Genomic DNA, 26,116 nt, shown 5'->3' on the forward strand with positions numbered 1-26,116 from the left:
CCGTCAACTTCACAAATGTTTCTTGGTATTTTTCCTTCTCCCTTTATTGGGACAGGATAGTTTGAGTAGGCTAGAGTTGCGTATTTCAGAGTTGTCAATACTTGATAGTTTGTTGGTTACATACAGTTCAGGATTTCCTAGTCTGGTACTGGTTTGGGCAGTGTGTCTGAGTCTGTGGTCAGGTGAGCCGTGGTGACCCGTATGTCTGTTTCTCCGATCTTGGCGGCAGTGGTTTTCTCTGTTTTTACCTCTTTTATGGATCCAAGAAGAATTTTTGGTTTTTCAGACTGCTTAGTTTTTTGCTTGTTGTTAGGGTGAAGTGGTGACTTCCACATTCCTTACATGTGAAGCAGGAAACCTACATATACACAAAACATTTAAGCTGTTGATCTCTGTGGAGATATCATAGGACACAGCTCTATGAAATCCACCACCATCAAAATATTACTGAAAACTTTGTGGAATCATTAGGAGGCTCCCTTAGAGGGCCTGAATGAAATGTTCTTTTTAAAACAGGTGTTAAATACTCTCAAAGGCCACCTCCAAGGGATGAAAGTTTGGGCATAAGTGCATGTAGGTGTGTAAACTATAGTGAACTAGAAGACGCCTTTATGTATCTATAAAGAAACTGCAGTCAACAAGTAATGATGGTCTACTCTTTGCCGGATACCTTTTCAAAAACAACAGGAAACCACATTTTTTAAGCAGAAGTTTTAACTATTGGCTTAATGTTTAAAGAAAATTATTTGGCCTGAGCAGAATATTCCTATTAACTGTTAGTTTGCCATTTATAATATAGTACCTAGAGAAACTTTTTTTTCAGATTTCTATACTTCCTTTCTCAATAATAACAGCTGTGTGTGTATATATATGTGTGTGCTTGTGTATCCTGTCTGGCATCCAAGGATACCAGAGCCAAAAATCAAAACTTCAGGGCAGATGTATAAATCTGCCCATTATTCACTCCAACCCTTTATGTTGTGGATTAGTCAGTATGCTCTTAGCCACAGTAACAGAAAATCCAGCTGATAATGGCTTAAACAATAAGTGCATTTGTTGGCTTGTGTAACTGAAGTAGAGAAGTAGGGCAGTGCTCAGGGTTGGTTCCCGCAATTCAGCCTTGAAACCAAGGATCTGGCTTCCTTCCATGTTAATTTGGATGTTTCTCAGGTCTTTTAGGCGTTTGGTTGTATTTTTGTTGATTTGTTACTTTTTACTAAGTGCCTTTGTTAGTGACCAGGTTCTTAAAATACCTTTGTTTCAAAACCTTGTGTATTCATGCCATGCCTTCTTCTTCACCACCTTACTTGGTATTATCACACTCTTCCACTACTGCTCACCTGTCTGATTACTTCCTCTTTGCCTGTTTGTCTCCTTTCTCAGACTGGGGAAAAAAAGAATTATTTTTGAAATGGAATAAAAAGCAGCCATATGGCTACTGTTCTTTTTTCTTACAAACCTCCTGTCTTCCTTTGCTGAAAGAAATGTTTTCCTTTTGGATTAAGAAATATTATGGAATTTTGACAAGAATAACAATGTCCTTTAGAAAACGAAAACTGTATAACTGTATCTGAAAAGGAGTATTGTGTGGTTGGTTGCAAAGCTGTAACTCTGGAGTTAAGAATTCTGTGATAAATTCTGGCCGTGGTGAATTTGAGTTTTGTATCTTTGGAGAGGCATTTCATATCTTTGGGCCTTAATTTTCTGTTACTTATACGGGATTTTTAAAACTCCCTTTTCCGTAATGCCAGTAAGAATTTGATAGAAAGTAGATATGAAATACTGCTAGCATAGAGGCTGGCATAGGACAAATGCTCAGTAAGTAGTTTTTATTTAATTATTTAAAAATGTGAGCCATTTCCTTTTGGTTCCATAGTTTTCACTGAGACCCAGACCTTTGAAACTGGGCCCTAGAATTCTGTGGAGAAATCCAAGCTGAGTATCCTTTTGTAGCTACCACTGAACTCCAGACTAAACTGTCATTAAAACTCTGTAGTTAACAGGCAGTTCATGGTGGGTGACTTCTCTCATGGTTCCTGGGTTGTTATTCATCTGCTCTCTTTGTGGTTTAAATGGTATTTCTTACCTACTTTGCAATGTAGGAATGGGGGAAGAACCAAAAAAAAAAAAAAGGCTTCACGTCCTTTTTATAGTACAATCTAAAGTTAAAACAAACAAACAAACAAAAAAAGCCAGTATTGTAAAAAAAAAAACACAAGGAAAACAGATACTCATAATTACCTCTTGATAGACTTTTCAGTTTTTCCTCTATTTTTTCTGTCTGGGGATTCATAGTGATTATTTCTTTGTCAGCAGTCAAGATGGCAGTATTAGTGGCCTGAAAGTTGTTGCTACTGCAATTACTTCAGGCTCTGTTCCAGTAGGAGTTAGAAGCTGTCCATTCCTGATGAAGAACTTGAAAGCCTTCCATTTCAAAGTATATATCGTTTTTTTTTTCCCCTGTCCCTTATGTCTAATTGTTGGCCTGCATTGCCTTAGTGATTTTCATACTTTTATTTACTGGCAAAACCATGCCTTCAAAACTTTTTTGGGGGACCCACTGTATAAAACAGACTAACCTGGGTACCCCATTTTTTTTTTTTTAAGAAAGGGTTTCAGATGGGAGTGGGGATTATTCACTGATGGCAGGAATCTCCACAGAGATGGGAGTGGAAAACCACTCTTGTCTCTGCAGTTTGTCTTTTCTGATCCTGGTTCACACAGCAGGAACGTTCCTCCTCATTTCACTTACTACGAAGGGACTCACTAACCCTTGCTCCATTATCGCTAGCAGTGTCCTATCAGTGTTTAATAGCACTCTCCTCTCAATTTTTGTGCAGAAGTTTTCTTCCAACTTGGTGAGTTGGCCTGATAAAAATCATGGCACTAATAGAATTGAGTCTTAACACAAAAGCAACAGATTTGAAAAGAAATCAGAGGTGATACAAGATTTCATGTATGGGATGCTTTTTCTTCTCTTGAACAAAATGAGAATGAGTCTTGAGTTCTCCTGTTCTGTAACCAACAGGAGGACTCACAAATGGCAGTGGAAGATACATCTCTGCTGCTCCAGGCGCTGAAGCCAAGTACCGCAGCGCAAGCAGTGCCTCCAGCCTCTTCAGCCCCAGCAGCACCCTTTTTTCCTCCTCCCGTTTGCGATACGGAATGTCTGATGTCATGCCCTCTGGCAGGAGCAGGCTTTTGGAAGATTTTCGAAATAACCGATATCCTAATTTACAATTGCGGGAGATTGCTGGGCACATAATGGAGTTTTCCCAAGACCAGCATGGTTCCAGGTGAGGACTTGGCTTTGGCACTTAAGGTAACCGAAATCTTAATGCCTTAAATTCCATGCCTCAGATAAGGTATACACTTAAGGAAATTGCTATAAAATTAATGAAACGAAATTTACTTTTTGGTATACTTCCTATTATTTATTTTAGAGGCTGTGAGAGCCATCAGATACAAAGTGATTGACAGTAGCCATTTAGTAATCTGGATCACAACAAACTGTGGAAAGTTCTTTAAGAGATGGGAATACCAGACCACCTTACCTGCCTCCTGTGAAGCCTGTATGCAGGTCAAGAAGCAACAGTTAGAACTGGACATGGAACAACAGACTGGTTCAAAATTGGGAAAGGAGCACGTCAAAGCTGTATATTGTCACCCTGCTTATTTAACTTAGATTCAGAGTACATCACACCAAATGCCAGGCTGGATGAAGCACAAGCTGGAATCAGGATTGCTGGGAGAAATATCAGCAACCTCAGATATGCAGATGACACCACCCTTATGGCAGAAAGCAAAGAGGAACTAAAGAGCCTCTTGATGAAAGCGAAAGAAGAGAGTGAAAAAGCTGGCTTAGAACTCAGCATTCAAAAAATGAAGATCATGGCATCCAGTCCCATTACTTCATGGCAAATAGATGGGGAAACAATGGAAACAGTGACAGGTTTATTTTTGGGGGCTCCAAAATCACTCTGGATGGCAGCTGCAGCCATGAAATTAAAAGACGCTTGCTCCTTGGAAGAAAAACTATGATAAACCTAGCTTATTAAAAAAGCAGAGACATTCCTTTGCTGACAAAGGTCCCTATGGTCACAGCTATGATTTTTCCAGTAGTCATGTCTGTGAGAGTTGGACCATAGAGAAAGTTGAGCGCCAAAGAATTGATGGTTTTGAACTATGGTGTTGGAGAAGACCCTTGAGAGTCCTTTCCTTGGACTGCAAGGAGATCAAACCTGTCAATCCTAAAGGAAATCAATCCTGAATATTCATTAAAAAGACTGATGCTGAAACTGAAGTTCCAATACATTGGCCACCTGATACGAGAACACTTTTTAGAAAAGACGCTTATGCTGGGAAGGATTAAAGGCAGGAGGAGAAGGGGATGACAGAGGAGGAGGTGGTTAGATGGCATCACTGACTTGATGGACATGAGTTAGATCAAGCTCTAGGAGATGGTGAAGGATAGGGAAGCCTGGCCTGCTGCAGTCCATGGGGTCTCAAAGAGTTGGACACGACTGAGCGACTGAACAATAATCTGGATCACATGCTGAAACAAGCCTTTTTACCTTTCTGAAAGATTAGCCTGGTGTTCCTTTGTTCATGAGACCTCACAGAATGTCTACAGTTCAAGAAAAACAGAAATACTAACACAAAGACGTTTGTACAGTACTTGCTGCTTTAATCACTGTTAAGAATCTTTCTCTCAGAGACACTGTTCAAATGCAAGTTTGGATCCTTAGGCTCAGGAATAAGATGTTGCCACCACTTTCCTTTGTTGTTCCCTTCTGTAGAAGTAAGGGTCTGCACAGAGGTTAGAAAATGCTGTTATTTAGCTTTGGTTACTGCTCCCTGTTCCAGTGGACTTCACAGAAAGGGACCTTGGTCCTCAGAAACAGGCAGAGTTATGATGACATCATCCAGCCTTCTCTCTCCCCGTTTCTTTCTCTCCGATGATTCCACTAAAACAATTCCCAAAGAATTTGCCTCCTCTTTAGATTCTACCAGCTTGCTACTGGGTAAGGATTTTTCATATTTAAATCCTAAAGTCCAGATTAAGAGAAAAACATGGTTTTTTAAATACAGTCTTCTGAGCTAAAAAAGGCAAACTGAGTAGCTGCTACTTTAGAAAGATCCTGCACATAGATGACTACTGTTCCACACCATTAATGAATATGTACTACATATGTACTTCATATGAATGTGTGTTGAAGACTAAAATAGGGACCATGGGCTTTTAAGTTTATTGATGTGGGACTGATTTTCTAAGAGAAAACGTCTGGCCAGGTTCTCCTGGTGTTGTGCCTCTTGCCTTCACCTTCTTCTCTTTTTCTGCCCCACTTTTCATCTCTCCCTCCATCCCACAGGGAAATACATGTCCTGTTGTAATGACATCTACTGAAACTTAAATATAATTTTAAAAGCTTGGTTAAAATAGGGGATACTTCATAGTATAACTTTTTTCCTTTTCAGTAATTCTTCAAGTAAGTGAGCTCAAGTGATTTATTTAAGTAACAGTTGTGTGTGTGCATATATGTATATGCACACAAATACATATAGCTTCAGAACTGAAAAATTACATAAATTGAGCTAGTCTTTAGATATTTTCCAAGTCTTCCTAAAATGCTGTGATTGCTCTTTTTACTTTGTACTTCAGATTCATTCAGCTGAAACTTGAGCGTGCCACACCAGCCGAACGCCAACTTGTCTTCAATGAAATCCTTCAGGCCGCTTACCAGCTGATGGTGGATGTATTTGGAAATTACGTCATTCAGAAGTTCTTTGAAGTAAGCCTTTGTTCTTTCTGTCTTGTGCCTTTAGAGAATCTCCACAGCATTTTGATTTTCATTAGCTGTTTTTAGAATTGCAATTTCATTCCAGTCATTAAAATGAAGTGTGAATGGTCTTTTTGAAGCACGATTCAATATTTCTCCAGTTCGTTAGCAGAAGTGCATCGTTTAAATAGCCAAGCAGATAATGCTAGTGTATTTGAGAAACATGCTTGTAGAACCACTCTCTTCATTTAGGATCCAGCACAATATTTCTGATTGCCAAAATAGTTTCACTGAAAGTGTCATGTTTGGAGGAAAAAATTTGTGTCAGATAATTTTAGGAGGGCCACAATAAAGTTCTGAAAAAAATTTAAAAAATGGTTTCCTAGAGAATTATCTTTGAACACCAACTCTAGTGTTTTTCATCATAAACCAGTCATGAGGATTGATACATGGGTGATCCTTCAGCCTTGATTCCTTATTATTCCTATTAATGCAGATAATGTCTACTCTTGTTATCATTGTCTTTGGAAAGGATCAGTGAGATTGTTGGATTAATGTCTATTTCCTCTTCTAAACTAAAATGTCAGAAAGGCACAGTTTTTTTTTGTTTTGTTTTGTTTTGTTTTTTTACTGACCATTGTAGCTGTGATGTACTACACGGCCGTGGTATCAATAACCCTATTATAAAGCCAGAAAGGAGTGAAACATTGAGATGAAACATTTGGTACAGGGGTAAAATGCGGCAACTCTGCACATTACCTGTCCCTCAACAAGAGAAATTTGTAATCTTCTTACATCTTATTTTTTTTGGTTTTTGTGAAGATTTTTAAAAAATGGCTCACTCACAGTCTTTATCTTCCCAACTTTTCTCATCAAAATCTAAGTTCTTTGACTCTGAATTCTCTAGCTGTGGATTGAGGAATCAGCCTAAATATGACTCTTACAATTTTGACTTTCAGATACCTTTTCACTGCCATTTTGGTCACGTATATGTAAAAACACAGACCTCCCCAACTCCAGAGGTTAATGCAGCTAGGCTGGCCACACGAGCGGTTGATGATAGCAGTACGCTTTGGGACAAGCTGGAGAACTTCTCTGACTTAGACAACGTCCCTGGACTTGAGTTCCCTTTTATGGAAAATAAGTGGGTTGGGCATTCTTAATCATAAAGTCTCTTATCAGTCTCATGTGCTATTCAAATGAAAGTAAAAAACCAAGGATGGAGAGACATTCTAGGAAGACTTGACATTGTGCAGTCCTACCCCTTGATTTTACCAACTTTCCCCCTGATCCTGTTGACTTGTATAAATAGACATTGTCATTTCTTACAGTAGTATAGAACAGCATATTCAGAAGGAGTGTGCATGTGTGCTTTGGCTTAAACTTCACAAAGTTCAACTTACAGACTCAGACACCTAAAGTGATGTAGGTTTGCTGCAAGAAATCCTTAGATATCCCTCAGACATTGTCTAAAGCTTTAATAATAAAGTGTCTTCCACATGTACTGTTGTTTTTAGAATAAATGTAAATGCTCTTGTAATTAATGGCATATAGGTATATTTAATAGTATTGATGAGTTAAGGGCAACTTTGAGGAATTGCCTGTTTGTTTAGCAGAAACTACTACAGTTGGATATCTGAGAAGTGTTTTTAACATGAAAAAGAGTTCCTCTTAATCACATTCTGATAAGTACTGCCTTGAAGAAACAAAGGGTTTATAAACAAAAGGTTTAGTTAATCACAGATGACAGGGCTAAAAGAGGTATGCCAGTGGTTGATACAGAATAGTGAATGCTTTGCTTTCTCTGGCCTCTCTTTCTACCTAAGTAATGGTGCTCACCCACATGTTGTGTCTAGTTTGGCAGCCTTGAACAGAAGCTGGCTTTGGCTGAGCGGATTCGAGGCCACGTCCTGTCATTGGCACTGCAGATGTATGGCTGCCGTGTTATCCAGAAAGCTCTTGAGTTTATTCCCTCAGACCAGCAGGTAATTGTAAGTTTCCCCTTTAACTTTTCTCTTGGTGTTTGGTGTTTCTTCATGGTACATGTGGTGAACCTTGTAAATTTGTCAGTCTTTAGTTTTCTCTCAGTTTTTCTTTGGTGCTTGTGGCTGCCTTCTGTGCATGGCAAGCATGAATTGTGCAGTGAATTTTGTAAATTTATAGTGGATCAAGTGTCTTGTTGTTAAAACCAGTGGTTTCAAATACTTTTCCTTTTGACCAGAATTAAGTCTTTAGTAGGTGTGATTTTAAAGGTGGGTTTTTCATTTGGCAACAGGTGAAGAAAGTAAAGTTGTCAATTCCTTATACCCGAACTGACCCCAACAAACAAAACTTTTTCCAATATACCTTCTAGTTTTCTTCACTTACACTGTTTATTGAATGAGCTCTTGCCTAAGGCAGCATCAGGTCTGGCACACTGATCTGGTGCCCACTGCGTGCCAGCTGCCAGCACAGAGATGGCCGAGACTGAGCACTGCCCACAGAGCACATGTGGGGAAGGGTGACGTGAGCGCCTGTGCTCACGCCTTTGAGGGGAGACTTTGTAGGAGGAGAAGTCCAGGCTACAGAGGAGGTAGACAGGAAAAAATGGGACAGAAATCTGAGGTGCTGTGTGCTGTGAGTGGGAGCTGACACAGAAAGCGCATGAAGAGGCTCATGGCCTCAGAGCTGTCATGGAGGAGGTCCAGCCGGCCCCACACAGACCACGGGGCCGGAGAAGCCCAGCCAGCCCCCAGGCAGGTGTGCAGGCCGCACTGTGTCTGCGGGAGGCAGTACCTCGAGCTTTGGGTGTTGCCCATCTGAACCCTCAGCCTTTGGGCTCTGAATTCACCCAGTCCTTCTCGATGGAGGGGGTGACCGTGGTCTGGCAGTGATGAGCCACTTGCCCTCTCTGAGAACAGAGTTCGGTAATGAGACTCTTTACTCTGGACTCAAGTTCTGAGCCAGACGAGGCACCCACCAACCTCCAGTTCAAAACAAAACACCATGCTGGTGTTGGCGATGGCAGTTGAAGGCTGGGGAGTCCAGAGTCCTTAAGCTGTGAGACTCAGATGGGGCTGTCAAGATGCTGGTGAGGGCGGAGGAAATGTAGGGGACACACAGCAGGTTGGGAGTTCATTCCACTCAGTGCCCAGCACAGGAGGTACAGCGGGAAGAGGAGGATGTTGTGTGTAAGTGATTAGAAGCAGGGGTGAGGCTACTAGTTTGTTTTCTCCTAATGTTCAGATCGTTATCAGTTTTAATTTTCCCTGGGATGTTCCAGGATGAAAATATGATGACTGAATCTTTCCTTGTTAATTTTCTTGTTTCTTTTGAACATGGAACTTTTTCCCCTCTCTTGACCATAATGCCTGCTTACTGAAATCAAGCAGGAAATTTTGATTTCCCAGGTATTTTCCACATCTTTGCCCTCTCCCATGAATATGATACATTGTTTTTTTTTTTTTTTAATATTTTACTGTATTTTTTTGTTTGTTTTCTGATCCAGTGGCTACATTGTAGTAGTTTATGTCTCCCTTCTCTTCCCTGTACCCCGCCCCCGCATTGTTCTTTCTACCCTATATATTCCTGAGTATCTTCTCCTGATCTGGTTTCTCTGGGATTCCTGTTCTGGGTCTAAACTACCTTTCCCAGTACAAATAACCTAGTGTTTTCCAGATGTAAGTGTATTTTAGGTGAAATAAATTGATCTCCAGTGGGGTTTTTACCTCTTTGGGCTCAAGAAAATATTCAGGGAAGCCAGTTCCCCTTCATTTTGATTATTAGAATTGGTGCTTTATCTTTATATAAGCATCATCCTCTATTTGTCATTCTCATAATTATGTTTCCATAAGTTACTCTTTTCTGACATTTGATTAGTTTTTTCGGCAAACTGTCCTGAATCTATTGCTTGTTTAGTCCCTGGCAGTGTAGTGTTGAATTTCTTTAATTAGAAAATCTTTTAGTGCTTTTACATGCTTAACGTCTCAAGGATTTAAGACAATTGTATTTGTAAATGTCACCATCTTAAACTGGTTTGCTGTCTCCTCCCATACCATAAATATAGAGTCAGCACTGTGTAGCTAATATATAGAGATTGTATACAGCAAAGAAATTGGGCAGAAAGTACCAGGGCCCAGCTGTTGTGCAGGTATTCAGCGAAGGAGACCTGAGTCAGCGAGTTTCGGGAGGGCATCCAGTAAAAATCCCAATGGCTCTTTTTTGGTACCCATGTCACCCACACACACATACACACCACATAATATCTGGTCTTGTCCTGTATTTTTCCCTGACTTTGGATACTTTTCATTAACTGAGAGTACCATTCCAGCTGATTATGCAGTCAGTCTGGCCTGGTGGAAAGATCATGTTGGAGTCACAGACTCAGGCTAGAGTTCTGATTCAGTCACTGTCTATAGTTTTAACCCTTCTCAGACTCAGTATGTTCATATATTCATATATATGGGTGGAGGAGAGAGTGCAGGGTAATATTTAATTGGCCAGTCATTTGCTGACATGATCTGTGTATCGCCACACACAGGAGTCAGATTACTTGGGTTTGAATTGGGGCAAGTCCAGGTCTATGAAATTTAACAAGTCAGCTAATTTTTCTGTGCCTTGATTTCCTCGTCTGTAGTAGTGGCCACTGCAGAGGACTGTCAGGCAGATTCATGAGTCAGATCATGTTAAACACTTAGAGGTCTGCCTAGCTAGAGTTGGCTCTAGATTAACTACTGTCATTTTTAGTGATAGGTACTTTACAGGGTTGTCATGGTGACAAATGGTGAATTGTATGTGATAGTCTCTAATACAGTATAGTTGATTTGATACTGGCTCCTTTCTATTTGAAATTGACTGCATTTTTTTGGAACTCCAAGAGGTCTTTTGCAAGTTAGAGAACTTTTCTTAAGACTGGTTATTGTTACAGGAAATTTGCTATCACATGGAAAAACTCCAGTCCTCATTACAAGGTTGTCTGAGTGCCACAGCTGAGATGTCCCACTTTCATTGTCATGGATTCCCTGCTCCGTGCTTTTGTGTTTGGCAAGGAGAATGTTGACTGTCCAGGTTTTTGCTCTCTGTGATTCTGGTGGTGCTTTCTTTCCTTGTCTCAACTAGAATGAAATGGTTCGGGAACTGGATGGCCACGTCCTCAAGTGTGTGAAAGACCAGAATGGCAATCACGTGGTGCAGAAGTGCATCGAATGTGTGCAGCCCCAGTCTCTGCAGTTTATCATCGATGCGTTTAAGGGGCAGGTAAGTGACTTAGTAAAGAAATAAGGGAAACAAGTTGATGGGTATTTCCATTGTGAGCAGAGAACACGATGGGAGTGTTCTCAGGGGCTTTTAGTGTATTTTAGATTGCAGTAAATAGCAGTCCTCTTCAGTGTTACTAGGTACTAGCTCTGTGTACCTCCAGCTCTTCCCTTAATTGTCCATGGATCTTCTCTCCATCATTAAAGCAGATGCCCGATCATGTCAGGATGAGATAGTATCATCAGAGTTGTGAAGTCTTATATTTGAAGAGTAAGTTTTTTCATTTGGTTAAGTACTATTTATCTTGATAGTTAAAAGTTTTTATCATGTTTTAAAATTTAGGTGATTTACAAAACCAGTCTTACAGGTTATGTGTGACTATATATATCTTTAACAAGGTGTGGGACTTCCCTGGTGGTCCAGTGGTGAAGACTCTGCATTTCTAATGCAGGGGTTGACTGAGGCCCTACATGTCTACCTCCCCTCCATCCCTCCCTGTCCCCCCATCTTAAGACAACACCAAGGTGCTTCTTAATTTTGGGGTGTTGGTTGGGGCAATGATCAGGTTGGTTTGAACTCTGTTAAGTGGCGCCCAACCAGAACTAGCTTCTGATTTTGCCTGTTTATTGTGTATCATAAGAACCAGTGTGCTTTTAGCACCAGCTTCCAAGCAGAGTTGATATTTTGTCATACCACAGCTTTTGTTGTTGTTGTTTTTGAAAAGGAGGGGAGATTGGAAATATCAGGTGAATTTTCAGGTATAGTCATGTGAACTCCTAAAGCCTGTATCGAAATGGGATTTTAGAATAGTTTAGGTTTTGCACTTTGCTCAATTACAGCAATGGTTAAGTAGAGTACAGACACTGAAAGTCGTTCAGTCATGTCAGACTCTCTGCGACCCCATGGACTGTGCAGTCCATGGAATTCTCCCGGCCAGAATACTGGAGTGGGTAGCCCTTCCCAACCCAAGGATCAGACCCAGGTCTCCCAAGTTGCAGGCGGATTCTTTACTAGCTGAGCCACAAGGGAAGCCCAGACAGTAACTTGGGATTATTTGGGATTTTCTGAGTTAATTTAAAAAAGAGTACCTCTGTTTAAGACCTTTTTTTGTGTGTGCTTGAAATATACAAAAAAGTAAGCGGATTAAGTCACCAAAGCAGGGGGAATATTTTCAAGGTGGAAAATGCCAGTGAATTGATAACCAGCATATATAAAGAACTCTTAAAATCAAAGAGAATAATACAAGTTAATTCAGAAATGGGCTGAAAGCCTGAGTAGACAGAAGAAACATGAAAAAGTAATCCCATTAGTAATCATGAAAATGCAAAATAAGACCACAAATAGTAGATCATTTTCTTTGTTTTTTTTTTGGCCATGCCACGTGACATGTGGAATCTTAGTTCCTCAACCAGGAATCAAAGTCTTGAAGTTCAGCATTCCCGGCGTAGGTATATACCTGATGAAATATTTGGTCATGTATACCATGAGATATGTTTGCTGCTGCTGCTGCTGCTACTAAGACGCTTCAGTCGTGTCTGACCCTGTGCAACCCCACAGATGGCAGCCCACCAGGCTTCCCCGTCCCTGGGATTCTCCAGGCAAGAGCACTGGAGTGGGTTGCCATTTCCTTCTCCAGTGCATGAAAGTGAAAAGTGAAAGTGAAGTCGCTTAGTCGTGTCCAACTCTAGTGACCCCATGGACTGCAGCCCACCAGGCTCCTCCGTCCATGGGATTTTCCAGGCAAGAACACTGGAGTGGGGTGCCATTGCCCTCTGTGACGAGATATGTTTAGACATGTTTAAAGCAGCATTAGTCTTCTAATAGTAAAAGACTAAATAAGCTAGATGTCTATCAGGAGAGGATCAGGACCCCCTCCCCCCAAAAAAAAAAATCTTTCTCAACTTTATGCTATACAGATAAACAGAATAAATGATAGAAGCTCATAGTATTATAAGTAAATATTTGAATCACTATGTTGAGTGAAATAAGTTCTAGACTGAGTGTTTACCATTTTTATAAAGCTAAAATTGAGCAGAACAGCAGTGTGTCAGGTGTACAGCTGTGCACATGGAGCTGCGTATAGAGCACCTAGTACTGTGACTGACACTTGGTGAACATCTAAGACCCCATGAATGGTAGCCCACTAGGCTCCTCTGTCCGTGGGATTCTCCAGGCAAGAATACTGGAGTAGGTAGCCATTTCCTTCCAGGGGATCTTCCCAACCCAGGGATCAAACCTGGGTCTCCTGCATGGCAGACACATTCTTTACCGTCTGAGCCACTAGGGAGCGTATTAAGTGTTCTCATCACTACTGTCATTATTCTTGACAATAAATTTGAGGTGCAGATGCTCCAGGTCATTCAGGTAGGAAGGGCAGAGTTGAGACTGGGTCCTCTGAATCTGAAGCCTGTGTGTTCCCCTTGTTCCAGACTCAACAAAAGAGGAATCCATTCTTGCTGGAAAACACCCCAACTCAATTCAGAACATTATCCTGTGGTTATGTGAAAGCATTCAGGCTTTGGTCCAAACCCTTTTTCTGTTTTTAAAGCCATCATTTGACCCTGTGGACTCTTTAACTGTGTTTTCTATGACCTTAATTAATTCTCTCTTCCTTTCTAAAGAAACTTTTTGGGAAGGTCCTTCTTAGTTTTGGGTTTGTATAAATCTCTGAATTCTTGGAATGGGTTTAAGAAGTTAGAGTTTATCCTCATTTGTCCATACACACCTTATTATTTGCAGAGAGAACTTAAATGCCATACTTAATAATTTGGACTTGTAGTCAGAGTAGGAAATAATATCCTGGCTGTGTCATTTACTGTCTGTAAGTCTTTAGGCACATGATATAAACTTAGGCACTTTGGTTTTCTCATCTGTATACCAAGAATAATCATGACTGTCTCTCGAGGTCATTGGGAAAATTAATGAAAAAATGTATACAAATAATGCTGAAGTATTGAAAGTGGCGCCTGTTACCTTTGGTTTTCTTGTCTGTGTTGGTCTGCCCTAGGTGTTTGCTTTGTCCACGCATCCTTATGGCTGCCGAGTGATTCAGAGGATCCTGGAGCACTGTCTCCCTGACCAGACACTCCCTATTTTAGAGGAGCTTCACCAGCACACAGAGCAACTTGTACAGGTAGTGGAGTTGCCGGTAGAGTAACTGCGAACACCTGGGGGCTTATGCGTTTTTTCAGCACAGGTTTCTTTTCCAGAAGGGGTTAATGTGTTTAAAATGCCCATTGAAGCTCTGGGAAAGTTTTCATTTATACCAGCCTGGTTCATCTTTTATGAATATGGGTGATGAGTAGAACCCTGCCCTTGGAGTTGAGATCTACCTCTGAGGCATCAAGAGATCTGCCAGGAACTGTCAAAAACCAGAGCCCTGTGGTGGATTAAGCTCGCTGCGGCCACTTAGGCAGGCCATGTAGTCTGTCAGTTTCATCTTTTCAAATGAACTAAATGGATTAGTTGATTTCTGTGGTTTTTTAAATTTGTCTTGCTTCGACTAAAATTTTCTCCCATATCATACTGTTTGAACACTTCCTTCATGTAGTATGTTGTCTTAAAGCAATTTTTGGAGTGGTGCTTGTTGCTTGTTTTGCTGAGAGATGTGAGATTATAAATGTATTAATATTCATTGTAGAAAAAATTGAAAGTTCAGAAAGGAGCAGCAGAACACAAGAAATGTTCCATAATCCTGCTGTCCAGAAGCAGACACATTTGGCATAGGCACTTTTTAAAAAAAGTATTCTTTGTATGCACTTAATTTTTTACATCTTACAAATAAATATTTGTGCCTTTGGAATTCCTTGCTCACACACTTACTCTTTAAACACGCCTTTCACTTTAGATGGGTGTCTCCAGTATACGCTTGTGGTGGTATTTAGTTAGGTGATGCCAGTGTTTCCAGTTTTTCTTTGTTACAGACAGGTGCAGAGACCCATTTGTCCATTTGTTAGAAAAAATAGCTCTTTATTTGGAATCCCTGACTAGGACCTTTTGGCATAAATACATATAGAAACATTCCATTGTCTAGTAATGATGTGTTCCTGTTTTGTAATGATAGGGGAAAATTGTCACTACCTGTCCATTTAAAAAATTCCATATGTGTTCTTTAGTATTCAGGTCAGCCATCATGGTGTCAAAGGAAGATAGGTGTTGATTAATGTCAGAATTTAGGTAGCATAGAGCTTGTTTATATAAATTAAAAATTTTCTGTTGTTTTTGAAACAGGATCAGTATGGAAATTACGTAATCCAGCATGTATTGGAGCATGGTCGTCCTGAGGATAAAAGTAAAATTGTAGCAGAAATTCGAGGCAATGTACTTGTGTTGAGTCAGCACAAATTTGCAAGGTATGTGCTTTGAATTACACAGACTTTTCCAGAAGAAATGATTAAATAGTATTTCAGGTCTAGAGAAATTGTCATACTGTTTTCTTTTTCTTCTTATTCTTCTTTTTAATGTTTATTTTCCTTAAAGTAATACATAGCTATTGAGTTCTACTGCAAAATATGAAACATAAGACGTCTCTTAGTGGGCTCCTTACTTCCCTAGAGTGAGGCACTTTGAAATCTGGGGAATTTGTTTCTAAAGCACATACATTTTGTACTTTGGTAAACTGGGTATTTCATGAATTTACTTTTTTGGAATTGTGAAATGTTCTTTACTTAGTTTCCTCATTGATACTGGAGTTAAAAGGAAGGTAACCATATCTTTGTATAAGGCCTTCATATTCTTCAAAATCTCTTTTCAAGTCTTCATATCATACCAGCCCAATAATTAAATGTATTAGTTATTCCCAGGTTGTGAAAGATGTTTTAGGTAACTTATAAGTAGCAGAGATTGAAGAAGAAATTGATGGCCCTCCAGTGGGTTAATGATCTGCTCTTCTGAGTAGAGTCTGTGTATCTTATCTTACGTATAATATAGTTCTCTGTATTTTTTGGAATATTTTTCTTCTCTTGTTTTTAAAGTAAATTGCAGGGCAGGTGTGACTCCTACAGCCTTGATTTTTAAATTGTTCACTTTTAATTTATGAAATCTTATTACAGCATGGAAAATAGAGACAAAAAATAAAAGCACCCCAGATCCAGTGTCTCAGCACCCTGACCACATTAGGGTCATCTCCTAGACCTTGCATTGGTTTTTATGGACTTTGCTAGGATTAGGAAAATAGAAGACAGAACCTCTTAGGTCTCTTTTTGGGGTCACAGTCCTATTTACGGTCTTGTTCAGTGTATTTAATGTCTCACCCTTGTATAGTGTTAAGTATTAGGGTTGTGGTCTGATAATAAGTGAGTAGCTATTTGGGGCCCAACTCTCTCATGTATAACAACTAATAAATTGTTGACAAAATGCCAGAAACTACCTGCAGATATTAGATGGTGACCAGGAACACAGCGATAACCAGAAGTGAGTAGAGGAGGTTGTTGATACTTGAAAGAAGGTTCACTGCATTGGGAAAATTTCCTCCTCCTCCTCCCACACCTCCTTTTTTGGGAGAGTCGGGAGATACATAATTGACAGGTAACATTGTGCAGGTTTTAAGTGTACAACCTGTTGGTTTGATACATTTATATGTTGTAATATTCCTACAGTAACTTTAGCTGTTATGTCACATAATTATCATTTTTTGTGTTGAGAACCATTAAAAATCTAGTCTGTTAGTAACTTTGAAATTTATAAAAGGTGTTGTTGACTATAATTAGGAAAGTTTTAGTCTGTAGGCTAAGTTAGGATAGAAAATCACTGGTGTTCCGAGAAGGCAGTGACAGGGGAGAAATTCTGGAAAGGAAGAGAACCAGGGAGGCGGGGGGAGCCTAAATTTAAACTTTGTACATCTGGTTCACTCCTGAACCAAACTGCACAGGACGAACCCGAGGCAGCCCTACCAAGGCCGAAAGAATGTAGTGGGGATTTCGTCTGCTGCTTACTGCTTGGGAGAGGTTTGCAGTTTCCCCAAAAAGAGGTTAGGAGAGTAATACTCTTAGGAATATGACAGAACTCAGGGTAACAGTGCATCATTTGTCATGTCTAGATAACAGAAAAATGTGACCTATACTCAAGAAGAAAAAATGAAAATGGAAAAATCCCCGGTGAATATAGTTCCATACCACCCAGATGTTGGAGTTAGCAGAGAAGGGTTATAAAGCATTTTATAAAGTATATAATTTTATAATTATATATGAGTATATAAAATATTATTTTTTAAATTAAAATTAATAAAAATGTATTAAAATTATGAAAAAGTATAATTATATAAAGTATAAATTTTATAATTTTATAAATTATACATTTTACAAATTTTATATAAGTAATTAGTATTTTAAAATACTATATTTTAAGGTACTTAAAGTATTATAAAGTATTTATACTCAAAAATGTAAAGCTTCCCTGGTGGCTCAGAGGTTAAAGCATCTGCCTCCAATGTGGGAGACCTGGGTTCGATCCCTGGGTCGGGAAGATCCCCTGGAGAAGGAAGTGGTAAACCACTCCAGTATTCTTGCCTGGAGAATCCCAGGGATGGCGGAGCCTGGTGGGCTGCCGTCTATGGGGTCGCACAGAGTCGGACATGATAAGCGACTTAGCAGCAGCAGCAGAGAATTAGAAGCTTTATTACAGAAAGAATTAACAGGGAAGTTCTAGAGTAGAAAAGTATAACATCTGAAATAAAATTGGTTATATGGCTTTAACAGTAAATTTAACAGTAAATTAAAGATAACAAAAGAGCCAGTAAATTTGAAAATTGAATAGAAACAAACCAATTAAGCAAGTTAGTGACCTTACGACATTTTTGATGGTAACCCAGAATACAAAGTACATTTTCCATCAACTTTGAATGCATAGGCTCGTGCATACACACATAACTGAGGATTGCCCATGATTAATTGACACTGACTACTCTGTTTCATTTAAAAAAAAAACAAACAAAAGAAGCTAGTCTCAAATCACTAAGTTGATTTTATCACCCACAATCAATTTAAGAACCACAGTTTCAGAAATACTAGAATAAACTTTAAAGACTAGAACAATATGGAGTGTGTGTTAAGGTGGCAGGGAGGCTTTGGCCAGGTGAGATCCTCATCAGTGAGTGATCTTGTCACGTGTGATAGCCGACCCTGAGTACCTTCTTGAAAGACATGTTACTGTCAAGGAGTCAGTCTTCCACCCAGAAGAATGAGTGTCCTGTTGCCAGCCTAGCTTAGTAGAAAATTCTGTTCTAAATCTGACCACTCTGGTCTTGGGTGGATGAAGGGACAACTCAGCCTGGCAGTTCTAAAAAGTGAGGATTCTTTGCTTGAACATTTGGACATCGTGACTGGCTTAGTAATGTCCTAACTCCCTTTTCTGCTAAGGGAGAAGCCAGTGTCTATTAGGAGATTCACTTTCACACGCCACAACTTCAGCTCATGCTAGAATTGCAGAGTGCTGTGGGGGAGGAACGTGAGGGGAAAAGTTTTCGCATACTGCTGCTGTATCAGAAGGGAGAGGCTGTTTGTGGTCTTAAACGTGATTATCAGATTTGATTTACTCTGTCTTAAGAAGAAAGATTGAAGAAATGTCTGGTAGGATGGTAGTAGTTCTTGAACATTTTAGCTTGAGAATTTTGTTTGCTAAATAAAAGCACGTACGTAATAAAGGCTCAGTATGCTAAACCAGATAACATGGCGAGGGTCCTTTCAGAGTGATGTGGAACCAGCACCCTCTCTTTTGATTTAAAAATCAAAAGTAAGGAGTTGGTGTAGGGACCTGGAGTAGGGACTTGGTGGTGGTTATTTGTGATGACTGTTCGATTATATAGGGCTGGCCTTTGAAAGAAGGAGTGAGACACTATCTCTTGCCTTCTGGTGTTCCTAGAATAGGTGTAGACATCCTTTTTTCAGCTGCTGAAGGCAAAATTAAGACAAATGGGTGAAATTTCAGGGAAGCACATTTTATTTTAGTATATAAAGAATGTTTAAGAGAACCATTCACTCGCATGGTCAGTTGCCCCAGAACTGCTTCCAAATCATTGGAAATTCTCATGCAGAGGCTAAAATGGGCATCTTTCAGAATGGTCAGAAAAGAGCTTTCTGCATTAGCTAGATTTGAAAGTTCCTTTTCTACTTGAGTGTTCTGTGATCCAGAGCAGCTCTTCCCCCAGTCATGAAATCGTTGCAGAGTGTTCAGCCGCCCACTTACCAAATGTTCTCTCTGCCAAGTATTGGCTCCAGTAATACAAATACAAAGAATAAGTATTGTTCTTGTTCTTAGACATCACACAACTTCCTCATACCCATGGAGGCACAGAAGCAGAGTACTGCTGACGTACACAAGCAGACATTCATGAGTAACCAGTCACTCCTGGGTGAGGAGTGCCCTTTAGCATGGCTGGATGTGATTTAATCAGCCTCTGCAGTCAGTCCCTCTGGATTGTAGAGGAACTCTGATTTAAAGTAACCGCATTTCTTTTTTTTTCCTTTCCGAGGTTGAGACATCTGTGAAGTGTTTAGAAATGTCAACACACCTGGGGGTCCTTCTTGTTCTTAAGAGACAGTGTGAAGTAGTTGACTGACGACTGTGGTTTCTCCTTGTGTCTGCCTTCACTCAGCAAGTCTGTAGGGCCTCTCTTAAGTGCCCAGCTCTGTGCGTGGCACTAGGGATCTAGATGTGAGAGAAACTTGTTCTTGGCCCCATTAAGCTCACAGAGGTGAGGAGAGAATTGATAGATGTTGATGCCTGTTGAAATTATGTTCATTACCCATTTTCAGTTCATAACCAGTTGTATTAACCTTTACTTACCTGGGTTTACCCTCCCCTGTTAGATGGTTGGGTCTGGTACCCTCCATGACCTGTGCTTGGCCATTGTTGACGTTGGAGATCACAGATGGCAAAGATAGGGTCTCATAGAGCCAAACAGATGAGGAATTAATCTTCCAAGAAGCCTCATTTGCTGCTGACCTTGAGGTCAGAGCCCAGGCCAAACAAGCACAGCCCAGCGAGGTCCCTCTAAGGTTTGGCCCTGGATTTGTCTCCTTACAGCAATGTTGTGGAGAAGTGTGTCACTCACGCCTCCCGTACAGAGCGCGCTGTGCTTATTGACGAGGTGTGCACCATGAACGATGGTCCCCACAGTGCCTTATACACCATGATGAAGGACCAGTATGCCAACTACGTGGTCCAGAAGATGATCGATGTGGCAGAGCCAGCCCAGAGGAAGATCGTCATGCACAAGGTAGGCCAGTCTGTGCAAGTCTCAATCAGAGAGGAGGAGCCGGCCCTCGCGTCTTCTCAGTTCTGCAATACAGGAGGGTGGGCATCTTGCTTCTTCTTGCACAGTTTCTCACTGGACTGTGACTTCTTTTTCCTTTTATCTGGAGTGGCCGCTGTCCTTGTGTTTGCTGCCCCTCCATCAGTAACTCAATTGGTGTGAATGTTAAAGTCAGTCTTTGTGGGGAGTCCCCTCCCGGTCTTCAGGCCATGCTTCTACCTGATGGCTCCCAGGAGACCAGCTTCTCAGTCTAGCAGATCAGCCTCCTTACCTTATTTCCTTTCCTCCCTCTCATCATTGATTCCACCACCGTTACTGAACGAGCTCCTGCCTAAGGCAGCACCTGGTCTGGCACACTGATCTGGTGCCCACTGCGTGCCAGCTGCCAGCACAGAGATGGCCGAGACTGAGCACTGCCCACAGAGCACATGTGGGGAAGGGTGACGTGAGCGCCTGTGCTCACGCCTTTGAGGGGAGACTTTGTAGGAGGAGAAGTCCAGGCTACAGAGGAGGTAGACAGGAAAAAATGGGACAGAAATCTGAGGTGCTGTGTGCTGTGAGTGGGAGCTGACACAGAAAGCGCATGAAGAGGCTCATGGCCTCAGAGCTGTCATGGAGGAGGTCCAGCCGGCCCCACACAGACCACGGGGCCGGAGAAGCCCAGCCAGCCCCCAGGCAGGTGTGCAGGCCGCACTGTGTCTGCGGGAGGCAGTACCTCGAGCTTTGGGTGTTGCCCATCTGAACCCTCAGCCTTTGGGCTCTGAATTCACCCAGTCCTTCTCGATGGAGGGGGTGACCGTGGTCTGGCAGTGATGAGCCACTTGCCCTCTCTGAGAACAGAGTTCGGTAATGAGACTCTTTACTCTGGACTCAAGTTCTGAGCCAGACGAGGCACCCACCAACCTCCAGTTCAAAACAAAACACCATGCTGGTGTTGGCGATGGCAGTTGAAGGCTGGGGAGTCCAGAGTCCTTAAGCTGTGAGACTCAGATGGGGCCGTCAAGATGCTGGTGAGGGCGGAGGGAATGTAGGAGACACAGCAGGTTGGGAGTTCATCCATTTACCAGATACTTACAAGCACACGTGCTCCTTTCACCAGGGCACTGTGTTGGTGGGCCCAGCAGTGTTGTGGACAGTTACACTGCTGCTGGAAACACTGGGGAGGGCTGTGAGAATGTGCAAGAGTGCCTCTTCTGATGTGGGGGTACAGAGAAGGCTCCCTATGAGAGCGATATTTGAAAAAAGCCCTGAATCTTTCCAGGTGGAGGGAACCTAGTGTGTGCAGGCTTGGAAGCAGGAAACAAGGCGGTGTATGTAAATGGAGAAGTACAGCAAGTTCAGTGGGACAGGGCTGTGGTGCCATAATCACATTTACATTTCAAATAATGGTCCTGGCCAATGAGTACCTTGGAGGAAAGGAGGGAGTTGAGGGCTGGACAGGGGATTGTTGAAATAATTAAGCCAAGAGGGGAGTGGCGGTTTTGAGATTCAAGAGAAGTGGACAGAATGGGGCTTCGCCGCTGGTTTGATTGAGGGAGTTGAGAGAGGAGGGGGAGTCCTAAGAATCTGAAAAGCCTGAGACTTCTGCTCTTTGACAGCTAGGCATAGCATTTTAGGAAGACGGAGCATTGACAGGGACCAGGCTGCTTTGCATTTGCCTTTAAATCAAGTGGAAGATGGAGTTCAGCAGTGTTGTATATGCACATTGTGGTGTTTGTCTAGAAGAGGACAGATGTAAAGGTTAAGTGGCCAGACTCATCAGTGAGCCAGTCCTGGGGACAGACAGGTGAAGGAACTGAAGGCAGCTTTTGGAGAGCTGCCAAAAGCAAGGGGTCTGGGGCCTTGAGTACTAAGGACCAAAGTGTCAGCTCTGTATGTAGTCATGATTGCAACCCAAATGGAAGTGTGGTGTCCTTTCTGCAAGTGAGTTTATTTAGGAAGGTTAGGCAAATGGTCTGGGTGCCACAGCTCAGAGTTCGAGCCAAGGACTGTGCCCAGTTTCCCAGGCTGGCTCATAGGTGAGAGTGTAAAGCTAATATGGGTCTGTGTCCTGTGTGGGTCACAGAAGTGGTTTCTGGAGCCACCTGATCCTTCCTTGCTTTGAGGGCACAACTAAACAGACAAAACCATCTGCATGGAACATTCAGGCTTGAGAATGTCCATCTTCCCCGGCATGTTGTCTTGTGTTGAGTAAGTAACTGGGGAGCTGTGATGGGGAAGCAGGTCAGTGTTGTGGGTCTTCACTGTCTTTGTCGCATGTTGGTGGTTCCACAAATGATTCTGAACGCAGTGTGTTGTAGCTGAGGTATGCAGAAGGGTCTGTGAGGTCACCAGCAAGAGAGGTGGTTCCAGAGAGCAAGCACCTCCCGAGTTGTGTGGGATGCACAGGACTTGCGGGTGTGGGTCTGCCCCAGGGTAGGGGGCGCGGGCGGCGGGGAACAGAAGAGATGCTCATAGGGCTAAGGTGAAGGGTGAGGTTGGAGCAGAGCTGTGAGGGGAGCAGCCAGACAGTGGGTGGCTGTTGGACTTTAGATGAGTGACTTCACCACTGTGCCTCCATGTCTTCATCATTGAAATGAGGATAATCACACCTCTCTTACGAGGCTTCAAAATGGACGGTTCTTGGCTCGTGTTTATTGTTTTTATTGTTATCATTAGTAGCTTTCTGTGATTCGCTGTGAACTGGAGAGCAGGGTCAGGTGATGAGGGCAAGGGTTCGTGGTCCCCAGAAAGCAGCCCCTGCTGCTCAGGAGAGCCGTGGGGCTGAGAGGCTCCCTCAGGGCCTGCTGTCCGCTGATGGATGGTGTGGTCGTGTCACGGGATGCGCAGTCTCCACACGCTGTCCTGGAAGTGGTCTGTAGTTGTCCGACCTCCAGAGCCCTCACATCCTGCATCAGCGCTCAGGACAGGAGCCGCTCTCCTCATCTGCTGGGTCAGTGTAGCTCGTGAATTCAGGTGCTCAGGCTGAGCTAGTGAAAGATGTTGCTTGTGGGGTATGTGTACCTGTGGGCACCTCATGGTGTCCAGGAGCAAGTTACCCTGGAGCCCCCCGAGCCTGTCCCAGGCCAGAGTAACACAGACTGTGCTTTCTCTGCAGATCCGGCCCCACATCGCGACTCTTCGCAAGTATACTTATGGCAAGCACATCCTGGCCAAGCTGGAGAAATACTACATGAAGAATGGCGTTGACTTAGGGCCCATCTGCGGCCCCCCTAATGGTATTATCTGAGGCAGTGTCACCCCATGCCCTCATTCCCACTGACCTCACTGGCCCACTGGTGAATCCAACCAGCAACCAGAAATGTTCCAGTGTAGAATCCAAAAATGGGTAAATGGTTGCTCCAGGATTACCCTCTCCTCCCAAAAAAAGGAATCAAATCCACAAGTGGAAAAGCCTTTGTAAATTTGTTTAATTTTATTACACATAACATGTACTAATTATTTTTTTTAATTGACTAATTGCCCTGCTGTTTTACTGGTGTATAGGACACTTGTACATAGGTAACCAGTGTACACGGGAGGCCACGCATTTTGTTCAATGTTGTATCTATATTCCACGTGTGCAAACTTCCAGGGTTGTTGGTTTAACAAAAAAGTTAAAAAAAAAAAAAGAAAAAAGGTTTTTAACTCATTTGCCTCACTGGCAAGTTTTGAAAATAGCTCTTCCCCACGTCCTCATTTTAGTAAAAAAGAAAAACAAACAAAAAAAAAAACCCTGAGAAGTCTGAATTTTAGTTAAATGACCCCAAACTGGCATTTAACAATGTTTATAAAAATATATATATATAAATATATATATATAATGAAAATCATTTCAGAGTTGCAAAAGCCTCAGTTTATGACATTAAGTTTATGAAACTTCTGAAAATTGCCTTTTTTGGAGACTATTATGCTGAAGAAAATAGTGTAGTCCGTTTTGTGAGGAGGAGATGTGAGCACCCAGAATGTCTTTCAAGGCCGGGCGGGTATGATTGTTTACTGCCTACTGGATTTTTTTCTGTTAACATTGAAAGGCAAAAATCTGATTATTTAGCATGAGAAAAAAAAAAATCCAACTCTGCTTTTGGTCTTGCTTCTATAAATATATAGTGTATACTTGGTGTAGACTTTGCATATATACAAATTTGTAGTATTTTCTTGTTTTGATGTCTAATCTGTATCTATAATGTACCCTAGTAGTCGAACATACTTTTGATTGTACAATTGTACATTTGTATACCTGTAATGTAAATGTGGAGAAGTTTGAATCAACATAAACACGTTTTTGGTAAGAAAAGAAAATTAGCCAGCCCTGTGCATTCAGTGTATATTCACACCTTTTATGGTCGTAGCATATAGTGTTGTATATTGTAAATTGTAATTTCAACCAGAAGTAAATTTTTTTTTCTTTTGAAGGAATAAATGTTCTTTATACAGCCTAGTTAACTTTTAAAAAGAAAAAAAAAATAGCTTGGTTTTATTTGTCACCTAGTCAGATAGTAGCGAGATCCTTTCTAAATGTTATTCAAGATGATTCAGTTCACACTAGTGGTTTTTTTTTTTTAATCCTAAAAAAGTAATGTTTTGCTTATTTTGTGACAGTCAAAAGGACGTGCAAAGTTCAACCCCGCCCTAACTTTCCTTACAATCAGAGCCCCTCTCACCTTGTAAAGTGTGAATTGCCCTTCCTTTTTGTACAGAAGATGAACTGTATTTTGCATTTTGTCTACTTGTAAGTGAATGTAACATACTGTCAATTTTCCTTGTTTGAATATAGAATTGTAACACTACACGGTGTACATTTCCAGAGCCTTGTGTATATTTCCAATGAACTTTTTTGCAAGCACACTTGTAACCATATGTGTATAATTAACAAACCTGTGTATGCTTATGCCTGGGCAACTATTTTTTGTAACTCTTGTGTAGATTGTCTCTAAACAATGTGTGATCTTTATTTTGAAAAATACAGAACTTTGGAATCTGAGTTTGTGCTTTATTACTATTATTATTTTTTCCAATATAGTGCCCCAGAGCAGATAACCCTTTTCTTGTTTGTGTCTCTTTCTTTCTGTTTTGTTTTTGTCTTGTGAGAGGGTTTATTAAAGACATCCCACATGGCGTCGCGATGTCCAACTTCTTTTGAAAAATCAGAAAATTCACCTTCTTGGGTGCCCATGACAGGGAGCATCCTCAAAAGGCCTGACCCCACTCTCCACCTGGTTCTCTTCATTTGCACTCTCTGGGCTCTGCACCTGTTGCGAGCCCAAAGGGCCTGTATTAGAACCCAACAGATTATAAATGTCTCCTGGCTAAGCTAAATGTCTCCTCCTCATTTTCTGAGGCAGGGCGGTAGGGAAAGCCTTCCTGCCCTGAGGTCCCCTTTCCTTTCCCCTGGCTGGGCTGCTCCTGTCTGCACCCCGCCCTTCTGTGTCCTCACACCAAGGTTGGCCCAGGCTGGCCTGCTGTCCCTAGCTCACTCTTCATAGCATCACACTGGGGACCTCTTCCAGCAGTGAGTTCAGGAGACTCTAGCTAACTGAAATACCTGCCGTGTGTGCCTGAAGACGCCCCCTTCCCCTTCTTTACCATCTTTGCTCCAGGAGCAGCTTTGGCAGAAAACCACCACTGAAACTTGGTTGGCAACGACAGGATGGGCTCAGCCAGGGGCGCTGGAAGTGGAGCCTCAGGGTAGATGGAAAAGGGACTTCCCAGGGTCCCCCCTCCAAGGGTGAGGGACGGTCACTAGCAGCCCCTGTGGTCTGAGAAGAAACAGAGGGGAAAGGAGCTGAGCCAGTGGAGGGTTCAAGTAGAGAACCTGATTTTGCCTTGGCAGCTGTAATGGAGTCCTTCCCGAACCCTCTTCCGAGGCCAT

The 26,116-nt window shown here is 41.8% G+C and overlaps 1 protein-coding gene and 2 non-coding genes across 33 annotated transcripts in view; all 3 read left to right on the forward strand.

Annotated features, from left to right (window-relative positions):
- Positions 1-25,228, forward strand: part of PUM1 (pumilio RNA binding family member 1) — a 126,076-nt gene extending 100,848 nt beyond the window's left edge. For 19 of the 31 annotated variants that reach the window (XM_061389944.1, XM_061390021.1, XM_061389986.1 and 16 more), the window contains 8 exons: positions 3,029-3,296; positions 5,663-5,792; positions 7,637-7,771; positions 10,878-11,015; positions 14,023-14,148; positions 15,246-15,367; positions 20,037-20,229; positions 23,363-25,228. In XM_061389944.1, coding sequence (XP_061245928.1) covers positions 3,029-3,296; positions 5,663-5,792; positions 7,637-7,771; positions 10,878-11,015; positions 14,023-14,148; positions 15,246-15,367; positions 20,037-20,229; positions 23,363-23,494 — 1,244 coding nt within the window. In that variant the 3' untranslated portion in view covers positions 23,495-25,228. The remainder of the gene's footprint in view (positions 1-3,028; positions 3,297-5,662; positions 5,793-7,636; positions 7,772-10,877; positions 11,016-14,022; positions 14,149-15,245; positions 15,368-20,036; positions 20,230-23,362) is intronic. The other 12 variants (XM_061390027.1, XM_061389957.1, XM_061389978.1 and 9 more) reach the window with 3 other exon arrangements.
- Positions 8,643-8,727, forward strand: LOC133236183 (small nucleolar RNA SNORD103/SNORD85). The gene has a single exon (XR_009732771.1). It is a non-coding gene; the product is annotated as a small nucleolar RNA SNORD103/SNORD85 (small nucleolar RNA).
- Positions 21,068-21,152, forward strand: LOC133236187 (small nucleolar RNA SNORD103/SNORD85). Its single transcript, XR_009732773.1, has one exon. It is a non-coding gene; the product is annotated as a small nucleolar RNA SNORD103/SNORD85 (small nucleolar RNA).
- Positions 25,229-26,116: the final 888 nt, after the last annotated feature.

Source organism: Bos javanicus, chromosome 2 (genome assembly GCF_032452875.1).
Source record: "Bos javanicus breed banteng chromosome 2, ARS-OSU_banteng_1.0, whole genome shotgun sequence".
In the NCBI taxonomy this organism is placed as follows: domain Eukaryota; kingdom Metazoa; phylum Chordata; class Mammalia; order Artiodactyla; family Bovidae; genus Bos; species Bos javanicus.